General features: G+C 46.5%; 1 protein-coding gene across 4 annotated transcripts in view; it reads left to right on the top strand.

Annotated features, from left to right (window-relative positions):
* The window catches only part of LOC308571173 (uncharacterized protein), a 52,771-nt gene extending 36,921 nt beyond the window's left edge, over positions 1-15,850 (top strand). Inside the window, exons 10-14 of one of the 4 annotated variants that reach the window (XM_081166667.1) lie at positions 1,561-1,635; positions 7,049-7,167; positions 10,063-10,186; positions 14,409-14,461; positions 15,719-15,850. In XM_081166667.1, coding sequence (XP_081022793.1) covers positions 1,561-1,635; positions 7,049-7,167; positions 10,063-10,186; positions 14,409-14,461; positions 15,719-15,782 — 435 coding nt within the window. In that variant the 3' untranslated portion in view covers positions 15,783-15,850. Of the gene's footprint in view, positions 1-1,560; positions 1,636-7,048; positions 7,168-10,062; positions 10,187-14,408; positions 14,462-15,209; positions 15,498-15,718 lie in introns of those variants that run through there. The other 3 variants (XM_081166668.1, XM_081166669.1, XM_081166670.1) reach the window with 3 other exon arrangements.
* Positions 15,851-16,100: the final 250 nt, after the last annotated feature.

The raw sequence follows: 16,100 nt of genomic DNA, 5'->3' as shown, positions 1-16,100 counted from the left end.
AGGACCTCTTCTGAAGGCCGGCGGAGGGCAAAAGTCTTTGCTCCCCCCCCCCGCCTGCCTTCCCCCCGCCTGCCCCGGGCGATCTTAAAATGCTGGTGGGCGGGAGCGAAGCGTTCGCTCCCGACCCCCAGCATTTTAAAATCTCCCCGTGTCCCGTAGCTGGGGGTCCCGTAGCGCTGCTGCGAAGCCGGGCCGGGGGGGGGCGGGAACACCTGCCCCAGCCACCCCGCTTTGGAACGCTGCTCCGAAGCGGGGTGGGGGGGCGGGAACACCTGCCCCAGCCGCCGGGCTTTGTAGCGCTGCTGCGAAGCCGGGCGGGGGGGGGGACACCTGCCCCAGCCGCCGGGCTTCGTAGCGCTGCTGCGAAGCCGGGCGGGGGGGGGAACACCTGCCCCAGCCGCCGGGCTTCGTAGCGCTGCTGCGAAGCCGGGGGGGGGAACACCTGCCCCAGCCGCCTGGCTTCATAGCGCTGCTGCGAAGCCGGGCGGGGGGGGGGGGAACACCTGCCCCAGCCGCCGGGCTTCGTAGCGCTGCTGCGAAGCCGGGCGGGGGGGGAACACCTGCCCCAGCCGCCGGGCTTCGTAGCGCTGCTGCGAAGCCGGGCGGGGGGGGGGACACCTGCCCCAGCCGCCGGGCTTCGTAGCGCTGCTGCGAAGCCGGGCGGGGGGGAACACCTGCCCCAGCCGCCGGGCTTCGTAGCGCTGCTGCGAAGCCAGGCGGGGGGGCGGGAACACCTTCTGAAGGCGGGCGGGGGGCGAAAGTCTTTGTCCCCCCTGTCTGCCTTCCCAGGGGCTTTTAAATCGCCCCGGACAGCGGAGAAGTCCTCCGCTGTCCCGGGGCGATTTTAAAATGCCGCCGGCCAGCATTTTAAGATCGCCCGGACAGCGGAGAAGTCCTCCGCTGTCCCAGGGTTTTTTAAAATGCTGGGGGTGGGAAGAAAAGCCCTTGCCCCCCCCCAGCCTTCAGAAGAGGTCGGGGGACAGACTGTCCCCGGACCTGGTCTGAAGGCGGTTTCCCTAGGAACGCATTAATTGATTTTCAATGCATTCCTATGGGAAACCGTGCATCGCAAGACGAAAAAACCGCAAGACGAAGAGACTTGCAGAACGAATTAATTTCGTCTTGCGAGGCACCACTGTATTATGCTGAGCTCTGTCTGTTTTTGCTATTTATTTTGTGTTTTTGTTTTCGCGGCTTTTTTTAGTGTGTTACTGTGTGGAACCCGGTTCAGCTACTGATTGATTGACTGTGTGACTGCAGCACATTGTTTATTGCTTTCATGTTATGGCTCTCGTTAGATAGTAAAATCCATGTTAATTTGCTGTTTTAGGGGTTGTTTTTGAAATCTGGAATGGATTAATCCATTTTGCTTTCTATGGGAAAGCGCACCTTGGTTTTGGAACGCTTTGGACTTCCGGAATGGGTTAAGTTTGAGAGCCAAGGTATCACTGTATTGTACCGTGGCTTCAAAAGAGTTAACAAAGAAGCTGTAGAACGTATTAGTTAGACCTTTCTTCTACTAGCAAATCTAATCAAGTTTCCATACTCTCTTTTCTTCAGAAGCTAACACTCCCCAAGATTGTGGAGCCAGATAATACGGAGACGCAAAATGTACCTGTGGCAGTAGAAGTGAGGGTAAATGTCACCATATCTTGAAGGGCACCCCCTTAGTTCAGGCCCAAGCAGGAAGTAGGGCTAAAAGCAAGACAGTAGCTGCAGGAGAAAATCATGTGCTATGCTCAGCTCTTGCATAAAACTATTTGTTGCTCAGCTCCTTGGAGCTGCTCATCATTGAATGAGAGAACATTTCATGGTACCAGGAGTAAGGTCAGCGAGAAAAGTAAGGGGCAGAAAAACTGAAAATTCAAGGATGGAATGAAGAAGAGAAGACGAGTTCGGATTTGATATCCCACTTTATCACTAACTGAAGGAGTCTCAAAGTGGCTAACAATCTCCTTTCCCTTCCTCCCCCACAACAAACACTCTGTGAGGTGAGTGGGGCTGAGAGACTTCAGAGAAGTGTGACTGGCCCAAGGTCACCCAGCAGCTGCATGTGGAGGAGCGGAGACTCGAACCTGGTTTACCAGATTACGAGTCTACCACTCTTAACCACTACACCACACTGGCTCTCACACTGGAATGAGAGAAAAAATGGAATGGTTCGAGGCTCCTGAGGGAGTTGAAACTTAGTGGCCATGCAGCGAACTCCTGAAAGAGGTTTAAACGTGACTTCACCGTTGACATGCAAGCTACAGGAATGGATGAAAATAAGATCCTCAAAAAGTAACCATGTTTTTGCCTGTAGCAGGGCATGAGGCAGTAGACATTTTCTGGCTGTGCAATCAAGGCAGAAGGAAGAGGAATTTTTTATCAGGAGGTGTGCAGAAATTGGATGAGTATTGCATGCCCAAGAGAGCAATGAGATTTATGAAAGATTTAAGTTTTCCTTCAGAGGAAGGGGAATCGATACGGACTTTAATAGATGATTCAGAAATGCAACTGTGGGACCCTAACGGCATCATTAATTAGAGATCAGATAGTGTTGAGGGTTGGAGACTGTGAACTTTTTGTTTAAAAACTGCTGCAAGACTGTGATCTGACTCATGAAAGGGCAGTCCAGGCTGCGAGGCAAGAATGAAAGTAGTAAAGGAAAACCTTTGCGTTGGTACAATTTCTGAGGACAGAAGCCACAGGAATCCCAGATACAGCAGGAGCAGGTTTTCATATGTGTTTTCATGCACGCATATCTGAATACCTCATCAAGAGAAGTGCATACATTATGCAAGCAGCTGGAGACACAATCACTGCCCTGCAATATGGAAGTGTTGCGACGCTTGTGAAAAATAAAACCGCTTTGCAAAAAAAGTATGTTACCAACCAAGGCAAGCTCAGAAGAAAAGACAAGGGTTAGCTGATATCTCCCCACAAGACAAAGCAGAGGAATTTTTCCACATGATGAATGGACCGTTCCCTTTTAAACAAGTGGAATTGTGGCGGAATAAAAGTTGGGCACGGGATTACAGGTCAATGTCATCACTGGTACAACCTTTCAAACTCTTCTTTTTAAAAAAACTGGTAGAAATCAAAATCTGAGATTGAGGGCTTATGCTGGGGAAGAAATGATGCACAGAGGTGTCTGTGAATTGCAGAACAGGTTCCAAATTTGAATGGTGGTCATCCTAGTTCAACTTGTCATATTCTGGTTAAAAGACTGAACATTATAAGGCAAACCAAAGATATTCACATTGTATCCCGATGTCTTTGAAGGAACAGGCAAGGTGGAAAGTGTATACAGTGGTACCTCAGTTTTCAAATATAATCCGTTCCAGAAGACTGTTCGAGTTCTGAAATGTTCGAAAACCAAAAATTCAATACGGAAAACTCAATATGGAAGCCACGTGACATGTTTACTTCTGAAAAGTGTTCAAAAACTGAAGCATTTACTTCTGGGTTTACGGCATTCCAGTTCAGAAACATTCATCTACAGAGACATTCAAAACCCAAGGTACCACTGTATAAAATCCAATTAACAGAGCCAAAGACACACCTTGCAGAAGTTCCTTCGGCCCTCACAAAAAGACTAGCAGAACTCAAACTTCTGGAGATCGTTGAAAATGTCGAAGAGCCCATGGAACAGGTGCATTTTTCAATACTCATAAAGAAGAAACATACGTCGCTCAGATTGTGCCTGGCTCCACTGAAAGAAGTTCAGTTTTGGGGTCATGACAAGGGCAAAATATCTTTCAAATTTAGATGCCTCTCCAAGATTCTGGCGAATACCATTAGACTAGAGGGGCTCATGAATTTTCAGTACACTTATTATTGCTTCCGCGGATAGCCATTTGATTTTAAATCTGCCTCCCATCGAAAGCAAAGTGGAAATTGTGAAGCGTTTGCTGAAAAAGGCCTCGGATACAAAAACAGATTCTTACTTGGCATAGCTGGATTACAGGGGTGGAAATGGGAAAATTCCCTGCTGAGCTCTTGTTTATTAGAACACTCAGGACCAAACTGCTATGGCTGGAACACCATAACTCTAACTCAGCTTGAAGTGTTCAGTAAAAAAAGCAATATTATGGCACAAATTCCTGAGCACCGAGATCCCTCTACAACCCAAAAATGAAGTTCAAGTGCGGGATGGTACCCCATGAACCCAGAGGGTTGTTGTCAAACGAAGAAGTAGCCCCCAGATCATGCAACATGCAGACTTCCATAGGAGAAATATTGCGACGTAAACAATGGCATCTCCTCCAGATACCAGAAAGAGAGGAAGGAGAGAAGAAAGGAGGAGTAATACAGCAGGGGAAGGAAGCAGGAGGAAAACACTGGAGTCATACCTCAGGGGGGTTGGGAAAATGAAGCGTCTTCAGAAATGAGTCTGAGAAGGTACACTCAAAACCAGAAGGTCCCAGAAAGACTTATTTAAAAAACAAACAAACACAGACACATTGTTTTAAAAAAGGGAGATGTAAGGATAAATGGGGTACCTCCCATATCTAGTTTAGGAGGTTAGGTTGGAGGCAGGGTGAGAAGCCAAGGGAAAGAATGGCTAAAGGAGGGAAGACCTTTTTACGTAGTTATTTAATTAAACTACCACTACTTCTTCTTCAAAGGGATGCGGGTGGCGCTGTGGGTTAAACCACAGAGCCTAGGACTTGTTGATCGGAAGGGCGGTTCGAATCCCCACGACGGGGTGAGCTCCCGTTGCTCAGTCCCTGCTCCTGTCAACCTAGCAGTTTGAAAGCACGTCAGAGTCTAAGTAGATAAGTAGGTACCACTCTGGCAGGAAGGTAAACGGCGTTTCCGTGCGCTGCTCTGGTTCGCCAGAAGCGGCTTAGTCATGCTGGCCACATGACCCAGAACCTGTACACCAGCTCCCTCGGCCAATAAAGCAAGATGAGCGCCGCAACCCCAGAGTCGGCCACGACTGGACCTAATGGTCAGGGGTCCCTTTACCTTTACTTCTTCTTCAAGCCCTCTAACCTGCTCCTCATTAAACAGAGATCATTGCAGCAGAAATTGTAATTAAAAATGTGAAATTAGAAAGGAATAAACCCCCCGCCTTTAGATGTTTTCCCTTTTCAGTTTTACAAAGCGTTTCCCCTAACTTTAATTCAACCACTAACCAAAGTTACCAGGGCGAGGAAATTTCTCATTCTTAGGGGCAACCAAACGTCATCATTCTCCCCAATCTAGAAAAGGAAACATTCCTAACACTTCTTATCAGCCAGTTTTTTGTTTTCTTAGTTGTGACAAGATATTTCTGGCAGTGCTGGCCAAAATACCAGATGTCATTGTGCAACGTAAGATTTGGATTTGTCAGTAGACCCCCAAATATTTTTAATATATCCACAGTTGTACCTTGGTTTTAGAACAGCTTAGTTCTCGAACGTTTTGGCTCCCAAACGCCGCAAACCTGGAAGTGAGTGTTCCAGTTTGCGAACTGTTTTTGGAACACGAACGTCCAGCGAGGCTTCCGCAGCTTCCGATTGGCTGCAGGATTTTAACAGTGGCTGTAAGTGGCTGTGGAGGCCAGTTCTGGATCCACACGTCCTTCCACAGTGGGAACATAGGTTTCTGGGTGGGAGTTGATCACGGTGTGGATTTGCCAAGTGTGCCTTCCTCTTAACACGTTTCTCTCTTGTGTCCTGAGTTCGAGTGCCTTCAAAGCCCATGACACCTTTGGTAAAGGCTGTTCTCCAACTGGAGCGCTCACAGGCCAGTGTTTCCCAGTTGTCGGTGTTTATACTACATTTTTAAAGATTTGCCTTGAGAGAATCTTTAAACCTCTTTTGTTGACCACCAGCATTATGATTTCAATTTTTAAGTTCAGAATAGAGTAGTTGCTTTAGAAGACGATAATCAGGCATCCGTACCACCTGAGGGCCTAAGTTCGTCTTGTCCATTCATTTCAGTAGGTCCACTCTGAGTTAGTTAGTTAGTTAGTTAGTTAGTTAGTTAGTTAGTTAGTTAGATACAACCCCCTAACTTTTAATAAAAGGTTGTCAAGTCTCCCAAATAAGGGAATGTTTCTCATTTATAAATTATCATTGCAGCACCACCACCCACCCGAATATATCATTTACCAAATTCAACAGCAACAAAAATTTATAGGCACAGCTAGTATTCTCTTTTTAAGAAAAAGAAGCAATGTCAATGTCGCCGCATCAATATTTAGTCTGGTACATACATATTTTAAGATTAAAAGTTGCTGGGGGAAATGGGATCAAAACCATGACGCCATGAAGGAGGAATGGCGGACAAAATGGATGGAATATGCAGAAATGTCAAGTTTAACCAGTAGAATAAGAGATCAGGAAGAAGAGTGGGAAATATTTGGAAAATATCTGAAGATTCATTGCGAGCAAATTAAAACGCTAGCAGGATTAGAGTGAATTCAGCACTGTATAATTTAGCTGGGAGAAAAAACTAATATGGAGTAATTAGAATATGCAGCAGCAGAGGATAATTAGAATGAACCATGGAAGAAGGGGAGGGAAGTTGATGAATAAATATATTGTCTGTTCTTTTTGATGAATGTAAATGTGGAAATTTGTAGAAGTGACATTATATTAAAACAACAACAACATTACACTACAGATCGTTTGCTTTTTTTCCAATTAAAATTGCCTTCTTCCCTTCCATGAAACTGCCATTTCCCCCGCAGTAGGAATATGCAGGTACCCTGAGACCCCGTATATATTTTCTTCCTGCAGTGCGCACCACAGTCCCAACAGGAGAGAAAATAACTGGCAAAAATCCCGCAATTCACCATTTTATGTCACGCACATAGGAATGGGAAAAGGGGCCGGGGAGGTGGGTTGTGGGGGTTTTTTTTTAATTTTTTTGCCAAATGTAAAATAAAAAACAATTTACATCCTTGGGAATGGGGGACATAAGTATGTGTAAAAATGTTATTAAAAAAAATATATGTGTGAGGGGGGATTGAGGAGGACGTTGAGAGCTCCTGTTTATTATAGGATAAACAAAACTTTTTTAAAAAAAACAAGAAACTCATAGTTTCTGTCTCTGCTCTCTCTTTCCATAGGACGCCCAAAAGAAAATTGGGCTGATTGAACGGGAAAACAAGACCCTGTCGACACGCCTAGCTCATATATATCGCGGCACGGGCTTGGTAGACTGCTGGAACCCGTACCAAAAAAAGAGGTGGGCAGTTGTGAGTCTTTAATGCCTCTACGCTATTCTTCCGGGAGTGCCAGCTTGGCCCCACAGCCGTGGTTGCTCGGGGCTGTGGGTGCCATGCAGCGTGCATGGCCCAGGGGCTGAAATTTGTGGGTGCCCGGCCCCTTCATGGAATAAAGGCAAAGGTAAAGGGACCCCTGACCATTAGGTCCAGTCGTGGCCAACTCTGGGGTTGTGGCGCTCATCTTGCTTTACTGGCCAAGGGAGCTGGCGTACAGCTTCTGGGTCATGTGACCAGCATGACTAAGCTGCTTCTGGCAAACCAGAGCAGCGCACGGAAACGCCGTTTACCTTCCCGCCGGAGCAGTACCTATTTATCTACTTGCACTTTGACGTGCTTTTGAACTACTAGGTGGGCAGGAGCAGGGACCGAGCAACAGGAGCTCACCCCGTCACGGGGATTCGAACCGCCGACCTTCTGATTGGCAAGTCCTAGGCTCTGTGGTTTAACCCACAGAGCCACCCATGTCCCTATCTTCATGGAATAGGATGTCCCTATTTTCCCCATAGAAATGTTGAAGGGTCTGTCATACTGGCCAGGAGGGCAGAGGGTGTCAGCTGACTGAATTCCAGCAAGAGCTTTGGCCTATAGAGCACACAGAGCCTGACTTTCCTGATGTGTTGAAGGACCAGGACCCTCCATAGGAGGTGAATCACCGAAGGCCACCTGCTGGAGACCCTGGTTGGAGTCTTCCCTGCACCACAGGCTGCCTCCTCAATGTTATCTATTTAATACGTGAGTCGTAAAAGGGGTGTCTCAGAACCAGCTGCTTTTCATGACAGTAAGCTGTTCATTCATATGGTATAGAATACGAAAGCTTAATCTCTAGTGAGTCGCCTATCTCTCCCCACTGGCTCCATTTTGAGACTGATGAAATAAAAAGGGGGATAAAGTTTGCATTGTAATTTTTATCAGGGGAAAAGAAATAATAGTTATAAAAATAACAGAACAAACAACAGTCAGCTGCGAGCTGACGCAAAGAAAGATTCCCTTTTTAAAAATTAGAGGGTTTTTGTATTAAAAGATGTTCTTGTGTTACAAAACAAACAAATAAACGGGGGGAAGTATTTAGGGCTTTAACACCAAGCCAGGTACGTCTTCCCTTTTGCTTAAAACTTAAATCTTCTTACCTCGGAAGCTTGCTCACAATTCTGTGACATTTTAATTGCCCTGCTATGGATTTTGGATCCCTCCTCCTAATTTATTCCCAGGGTGGGGAAGGCAAAGGAAAACGTCTAAGAATAAACTTTCTACTTTCATTGCATTTTTATAGCAATAACGTGACAAGAGCTCTTTGACTGGCTCATGACCAGTCAAGAGGAGTGATGTTCTCAACAGATGCTCATCCGCTTCGCATCTTCCTGCTCTCTTTTCCATTTAATGAAAGACACACATTTTTGGGTGGGGACAGTCGCATCCTAAAGAGGTGGATTTTAATATGAGCTGGCTGAAGAAAGATGCTCTCCATAGTGGGACAGCTGTCCCAGGATTCCCCACGTGGTCACAAGGGATCTAGAGATACACCTCTGGGTCATTTCTGTTTCCAGCAGGAGGGGCAGTACCCAATAAAAGGGACGCGGGTGGCGCTGTGGTCTAAACCACTGAGCCTCTTGGGCTTGCTGATCAGAAGGTCGGTGGTTCGAATCCCCGCGATGGAGTGAGCTCCCGTTGCTCTGTCCCAGCTCCTGCCAACCTGGCAGTTTGAAAGCACGCCAGTGCAAGTAGATAAATAGGTACCACTGCGGCAGTAAGGTAAATGGTGTTTATATGCGCTCTGGTATCCGTAACGGTGCCCCGTTGCGCCAGAAGCAGTTTAGTCATGCGGGCAACATGACCTGGAAAGCTGTCTGTGGACAAACGCTATCTCATCTTGGCCTGAAAGCGAGATGAGCGCCACAATCCCAAAGTCACCTTTGACTGGACTTAACCGTCCAGGGGTCCTTTACCCAATAAAATAGTATTTGCAGGGAGTCAAAGATGCTGCAGAGTAAATTTTGAGGCAGGAACTCTCCAGCGAGAAACCAGCAACTCCATGAGCTACTTGTCTTAGAATCTTAGAATCATAGAATCATAGAGTTGGAAGGGACCTTAAACGTGATGGGCTCTTTCCAATGTTCCACCAGCAGAACTCTACTCACACAGTGAGACCCTTCCTCTCCTTCTCCATTCACCCCCAGATCTGCTCTGGAAGGTCTCTCGAACCCTTCAGAACTGATTTGGAGGGTGCAGAGTGAGGACGCTGTAGGGGATTGGAGGGGAATATTTTATTCTTTGTGCAGAAGTCTCGTGCTAGCAGAATAGGAACATCTGGTGCCACCAATAATAATCCTCAGCCAACAGTATGTCGCCTACACTCTAATAATAATAATAATAATAATAATAATAATAATAATAATAATAATAATATATTTATACCAGTCCATCTGGCTGGGCTTCCCCAGCCACTTTGGGCAGCTCCCAACAGAGTATTAAAAACACGAAAAAACATCAAACATTAAGAACTTCCCTAAACAGGGCTGCCTTCAGATAGTTGTTTACTTCCTTGACATCTGATGGGAGGTGTTCCACAGGGCAGGTGCCTCTACTGCGAAGGCCCTCTGCCTGGCTTCCTGTAACCTCACTTCTTGCAGGGAGGGAACCACCAGAAGGCCCTCAGAGCTGGACCCAGTGTCCGGGCTGAACGATGGAGATGGAGACACTCCTTCAGATATTCTGGGCCAAGGCCATTTAGGGCTTTAAAGGCCAGAAATTACACTTTGGTGCTGAAACCAACCTCCTTTCCCCACTTTTCTGGGGCATCCCCTGGGAATGTGGAGTGTTTCTCCACACCCTAGCCTTAACCTGTTTGGGTTTTGCAGTTCACAGCGGCAGAAGCAGAACATAGAACTTGTGAGGATTACCGTGGAGAATCAGGCAATCCTTAAGAGGATCCGAGAGAGAAAGCCAACCTATGACCGGAAGCAGACAGAGATTGACTGGGAGGCAAGTGCGCTCTTCCCCATGTTTATCAAAATACAACCAACCTTCATTCACTTAGTTGTAAACATTCAAGCCTTTAAGGTTCAGCTGATATGAGGCCAACCTGGACGTACTTGGAAGAGGTGGGCAAGGTATAATAGTTGTGAACAAGACAAGTGCAGCTCCATGTGAAAAAGTCAGATGTGAGCTTGTGTCCAGCACCAGGACACTGAGAGTAGAAAAATGTGTGTGGATTGTAATGAAATATACCATGTTAAGGCAGCAGTCCTATGCAGATGGACTTGAAAGTAAGTCCTACTGAAATCAGGAGGCTGTGTGCACATAGCTGTCTCCCACAGTTGTTTTGCAGAGCTGGGGACACACAGCATTCGCCAAAATCCCCATCTATCCTGTAGTTTCTTGAGAAATGCTGCGTTTTGATGGCTTTCTCCCCAAACCAACTTCAATCCAATCCAATTTCAAGATGTTAAGCTGTATCAAAACAACCCTGTTCCCTCTCTGCCCACTGGTTTAGACAGTGGGTGACCAATTGTGTTTTTTGGAATGGAGGCGGGGGCCTGTTTTAAAGGATTGGGCCTGTGGGTGAGGCCTGTAGCATATTAGTGGGATTCTTCCTTTTGTAAGCTAAAAATAGCATATCTCCTGAGTTTACGCCAGTAAAACTCAGAAACGCGAGGAGTTAGGAGTCCAACGTTGCTTATTGCAAAGCAATAGGTTACAGTCGGATCGTTCCGTAAAACTGCAACCCCGCCCTTTGGTCCAGGCAGTGGTATTTATAAAATTTCAAACAAAGCATTTCAATTTCCACCAATCATGTACATCATTGCCTCATTTCATGTTTTACACATGCACAATTATCGTTGTTGTTTAGTCGCGTCCGACTCTTTGTGACCCCATGGACCAGAACATGGTGCTCTTATCCGGAAAGCAGCTGCTGCCGAGGGAGAAACAGACTTCAGAGAGGAGGAAGCTTAGAAGTCAGAGAATTGGTGCAGGCGAAAGGGGTTAATCCCCTTTGCCTCAGCACTGTGACTTATATCCAGATTCTCTCTGTGTGTGAGAGAGGGATCTCCTTTGAAGCATAGAAAGAAAGAGTCAACCCTCTGCCTAGAGCAGTGTTTCTCAACCTTGGGCCTCCAGCTGTTTTGGGGACTACAACTCCCATCATCCCTGATCACCGGCCCTGATAGCTATGGATGATGGAAGTTGTAGTCCAAAAACAGCTGGAGGCCCAAGGTTGAGAAACGCTGGCCTCGAGGGCGAGCCTAGAACTTCGATGCGTTCCCTGCTTTTATCAGTGGCTGCTTAATATCTACATTTTCAAGAAAATGTAGCCGCTCAATCAATTTTGCAACTCTCCCCGCCAGCAGTTGTAGAATATGATAACCGATTATGATCATCTTGGAGCTGGGGAACAGGGTGGGAGCAGCGAGGCGCATTTCCCGAAGCTCATGCGTGGGAAACGACTGTTCCAACCTTGTTATTAGCAAGAAGGGAGAGGGTGCAGGGTTTGTGTCGCTCGCCGTCACGTTTTCGCGTTCTCCCCCTCCTCCCTGGTCTCATTATTCTGCAAAGCCGCCTTCCCCGATATCTTTTGTCGGTGGAATTAAAATCTCTCCCGAAAAGTCGAGCGGCGTCTCCTCGATGTCAACAAGCCTCCCACAGGCAGTGGAGAAGGCAGATGGCACAGCTGCAACCTTTTGTCTTAGCACAAGTTTCTGCCCCTTTGTTCCTCTTCTGAAACTGGGGACTAGGCGATGATGCTTTACCGTCACAGATCAAGAGAAGGGAGTTTTGCTCTCATTCGCCTGTACCCTAAACACTTTCCTTTGTTGCTTTCCTTCATTGCACACACCCCAACTCCCCCCCCCATTGTGCACTCATGATGGCATGTGGTGCGCATGTTACAGGTGGCCAGTGCTGCTTTCCATACTGTTTGTGCCTGGGGATGTTTCAGGGCAGGCATACACATTCGTTTCCAATCAGCGCACGACCCGCAACTTCCTGACGAAATCCACATCATAGCTGTCAACTTTTCCCTTTTCTTGCGAGGAATCCTATTCGGAATAAGGGAATTTCCCTTTAAAAAAGGGAAATGTTGACAGTTGTCACAGAGGCATCGTGCCTCTGTGTCAGGCGGCAGTGGATCCAACCCCCAGGGGCAGGCCACCAGGAACGGCTAAGACAAGGATAAGTTCTTACCAACTGCTTTTTATTCAATATTCACAGAGAGAGGCTTGGAAATGCCACCTCTTGGAATAAGAGCATTGCTCTGAGTGAGTCTCCACTCCTTCCCTCTCGTGCATCATCTCTCACCCCCCTCTCATTTGAGCTATCTGCTCTCCTACTTTCAATGCTCGCCAGGTTCTGGGAGAGAGGGGCTCTGGGATGTTTTCTAAAGACAGTGTGTCCGTCAGCTGTCCACCCCACTGGTGCTTCTTCTTCCTCCTCTCCCATTACTTCCAGGCTTTCCCCCTCATCTACCTCTGAGCTGTGATCTCCCTCAAACCCCTCTTGTAATTCTGAACTGTCTTTTTCTTCTCTGGAACGGTCAGCCTGGGTAGGTGGTCTCCGCCATTCCTCCTCTGCCTGGTCCCTGGCACTCTGCTGTGAATATCAGTTGCAGGGAATCGCAGGTGGACTCATGCAGGCTTCCTCACCAACATCTGGTCGGCCACTGGGAGAACAGGGTGCTGGATTAGAAGTGCCACTGGCCTGATCCAGCCCCAGGGCTCTTGTGTTCTTAAGACCACAAACGCTCTGCTTTATTTTTTCATCTTGCTTTTGTTGAGCTGTAGTGCAAGAGCACTGCTCCAGGCAGCATCACAGAACAATAATATGTAGATGGACCAGTATGAATCCTGCACCAATGACATGTCACAGAATACATCCACCAAATAACAACTCCAAAAAACCCATTCCAGAGGAGCCCCTTTTGTTTTTTCCCTTGCCGCTTCCAGAAAACTCAGGCCAGGTTATAATAATACAAAGGCAATGAAAACCAGTGAATTGACTATACTACAACATAAAGAAAAGGCAACCTATAAATATATGCTAGAGAAACAATATTCGGCCCATCCAAAAGGATAGCTCACTGAGCTCAATAAGACTTGGCTTCATTTGAGAAAAGAAGTCTACTGTTACAGGAAAGCCACTTGAAAAACGGTTACTGTATTTTTCTGTGTGTAAGACGCCCCCATGTATTTGGGGGGACTAAATTTAAAGAAAATTAGGGGAGATGGCCCAAAGTTGTTGAGCTTTATTAAGGGGGAATTGACTGTGCGTCATCACCCCAGCATGCACCTCCCACAGCAGCATGGGGGGGGGGGAGTTGCACACCCGCCAACCAGCGGGCTGGCAGTGCACAGCTCACCCCCCCCCCATGCTACTATCCGTGTATAGGACGAGCCCAGTTTTTTGACATGATTTTTGAGTCAAAAAACCTTGTCTGAATCGGTGGCTCATGTCCTTCTGGCTTGCAGTCTTTATAAAGATATGAGGAGTGAGGTTATCATACTGTCCATTCTGGGATGCCCAACTACTGTCACAGTGTCCATTCCCTTGGCAGATCAAGATGAATAGTGACAGCAAAGGTTGCAAGGTTTTTAGCCAGGGCAATTAGAAGAAGATCCACTATTTGACTATTGATCCAAATCCCCAAAATGTCTTTTATATAATTGGCTTTTTACCTTTATCTTCTGCATACCGCATTTTGTTTGTGTTATTGCTATGGCTGGTGGCCGATGCAAATAAAGATTCATTCATTCATTCATTCATGTAAGCCACTAAGAATCTGACTCTACCTTAGGGGGCAGTTTTGCTCAGTCAAATGCAGTGGGTCACGGAGAAGGAAAGGGTCATGTTTATATAATGTAGTTCTGGTTCTTCTGCACCTACACTAGGAAATTAACTGCATTTTGTACCAGCTACTGGTTTGGGATCATTGTCAGCAGCCCAGCCCTGCGTAGAATGCACTACAGCAATTTAGCCTCAAGGTCAGGAAGATTGGTTAAATAGCATCACAATGAAATAATACGCAGTTGAAAATGTTGGCAATAGAACCCGGGGGGGGGGGGAGTCTCAAGATTCAGAGAAATCTCTTTATATGGATACGTATTTGGTATTGTTATGAATTTATATTTGTTAAATCAAATCAAAACAATTTCAAACAAACCAAATAGCATCACTGACTAGTTTGTGACCTTGGTTGTCTTCACCCTTGCAGAATTCAAGGAAATATCTGAGGACCAGCACTCGCTTTCTAATCTCAAACCACGAGTAAGTATGAAGCACAGTCCGGACCATGTTATTGGTGGGGTGGGTGGGGGGGTGTACACACACACACACACACACACACACACACACACAGAGAGAGAGAGAGAGAGAGAGAGAGAGAGAGAGAGAGAGAGAGAGAGAGAGAGAGCTACAGCAGAATAAATCTACCACAAATGCACTGCTGTGTTAACATGTTGCAGAATGCACCAGACACCAAGAAGAAGAAGAGGAGTTTGGATTTGATATCCCGCATTTCACTCCCTTTAAGGAGTCTCAAAGTGGCTAACATTCTCCTTTCCCTTCCTCCCCCACAACAAACACTCTGTGAGGTGAGTGGGGCTGAGAGACTTCAGAGAAGTGTGACTGGCCCAAGGTCACCCAGCAGCTGCATGTGGAGGAGCGGAGACGCGAACCCGGTTCCCCAGATTACAAGACTACCGCTCTTAATCACTACACCACACTGGCTCTCCAGTCTGCAGGGGCCCTGGACAACAGCTTAGAGTATGACTGAAGGCTATGGTCCCTTTAAATCTCCACCCTCTGGAGGCTATTTCATGTATTACTAGACTAGCCTCTGAGTCAGCATTGTATTAAGAGCTCAGTGCCCATGCAGATCAAAACCTGGCCCAATAATGAGCATGAACTTGACGTTTATATAAGTGTAACACTGTCATATTTACGTTGTTTTTGAATTATCTTTCATGGCTTTTTGTACGTACAGTGCAATGACAGCATGACATGTGTCATTTAGCAATATATCTCAACTGCCCTGAAGAAGACATACAAAATGAAGACCATACCCGGGCGTCTCGTCGACAGGAGTCCTTCGTGTACACAGTCTTTATCTGGAAGATTTACTCCATAGTTGAACTATTGAACTCTTGTTCTCAGTTATACTGAATAGCAATTTGCAAGACTATATATATATATATTCAAGATCTTTGTGACTGTACATAAATACCTTGTGTGGATATTATTTTGAGTCATAATACCAATTGCATTGGGACATTCAGTGCATATTATATTTTCATTGTATACAGAGTTGTGTTCATTTTGTTTTGATTAGATTCTATTCTCTCTATTCCTTCGTTGTTGGATCCAGGGTTATTCCCTGGCACAAGAAATAGGCTCTGGAGCTGAGCCCTGGCAGAGTGACTTGTGGCCCCGCATAAGCCCAACAAAGCATTAAAGGGCCCACTTTTCTCTGATGAAACAGCTATGCTTCCCTGTCTAATATTTCCCCCTTCTGATTTGTTGCAGGAAGCTAGGCGCTGTGAGGAATAGCAAATCGTTTGGGCCTGTTCGAAGTTCAACAGCTAGTTGATGGCACCGCCAACAACTGGCTGATTTCTTTGTTAGGGTTTCAGAATTAAACATGATGCGCGGAAAGAACGTCTCTTCCTTGCTTCCCTTATGCCGAGTTTGCCAGCGCCAAGGCACACACCTTCTCGGGATTCTGTTCAAAATTCATGAAAAAGAATATTGGAACCACGTCAGTATTTGCTGTGAAGGCAAATCCTAGCAGCCAGTCAGTCAACAAAATACTTGCTGCTGAAGATATTGCCCATATGTTGTGGTTTGGAGATACCATGCTTCCTTCTTTGCTTTTGGATTGAAGTTTAGTAGCAGATAAGCACCGCGA

Source organism: Podarcis bocagei (genome assembly GCF_964188305.1).
Source record: "Podarcis bocagei genome assembly, chromosome: 13".
In the NCBI taxonomy this organism is placed as follows: Eukaryota; Metazoa; Chordata; class Lepidosauria; order Squamata; family Lacertidae; genus Podarcis; species Podarcis bocagei.
The sequence above is the reverse complement of the archived record's forward strand: the minus strand, read 5'-3'. Positions and strand labels throughout refer to the sequence as shown.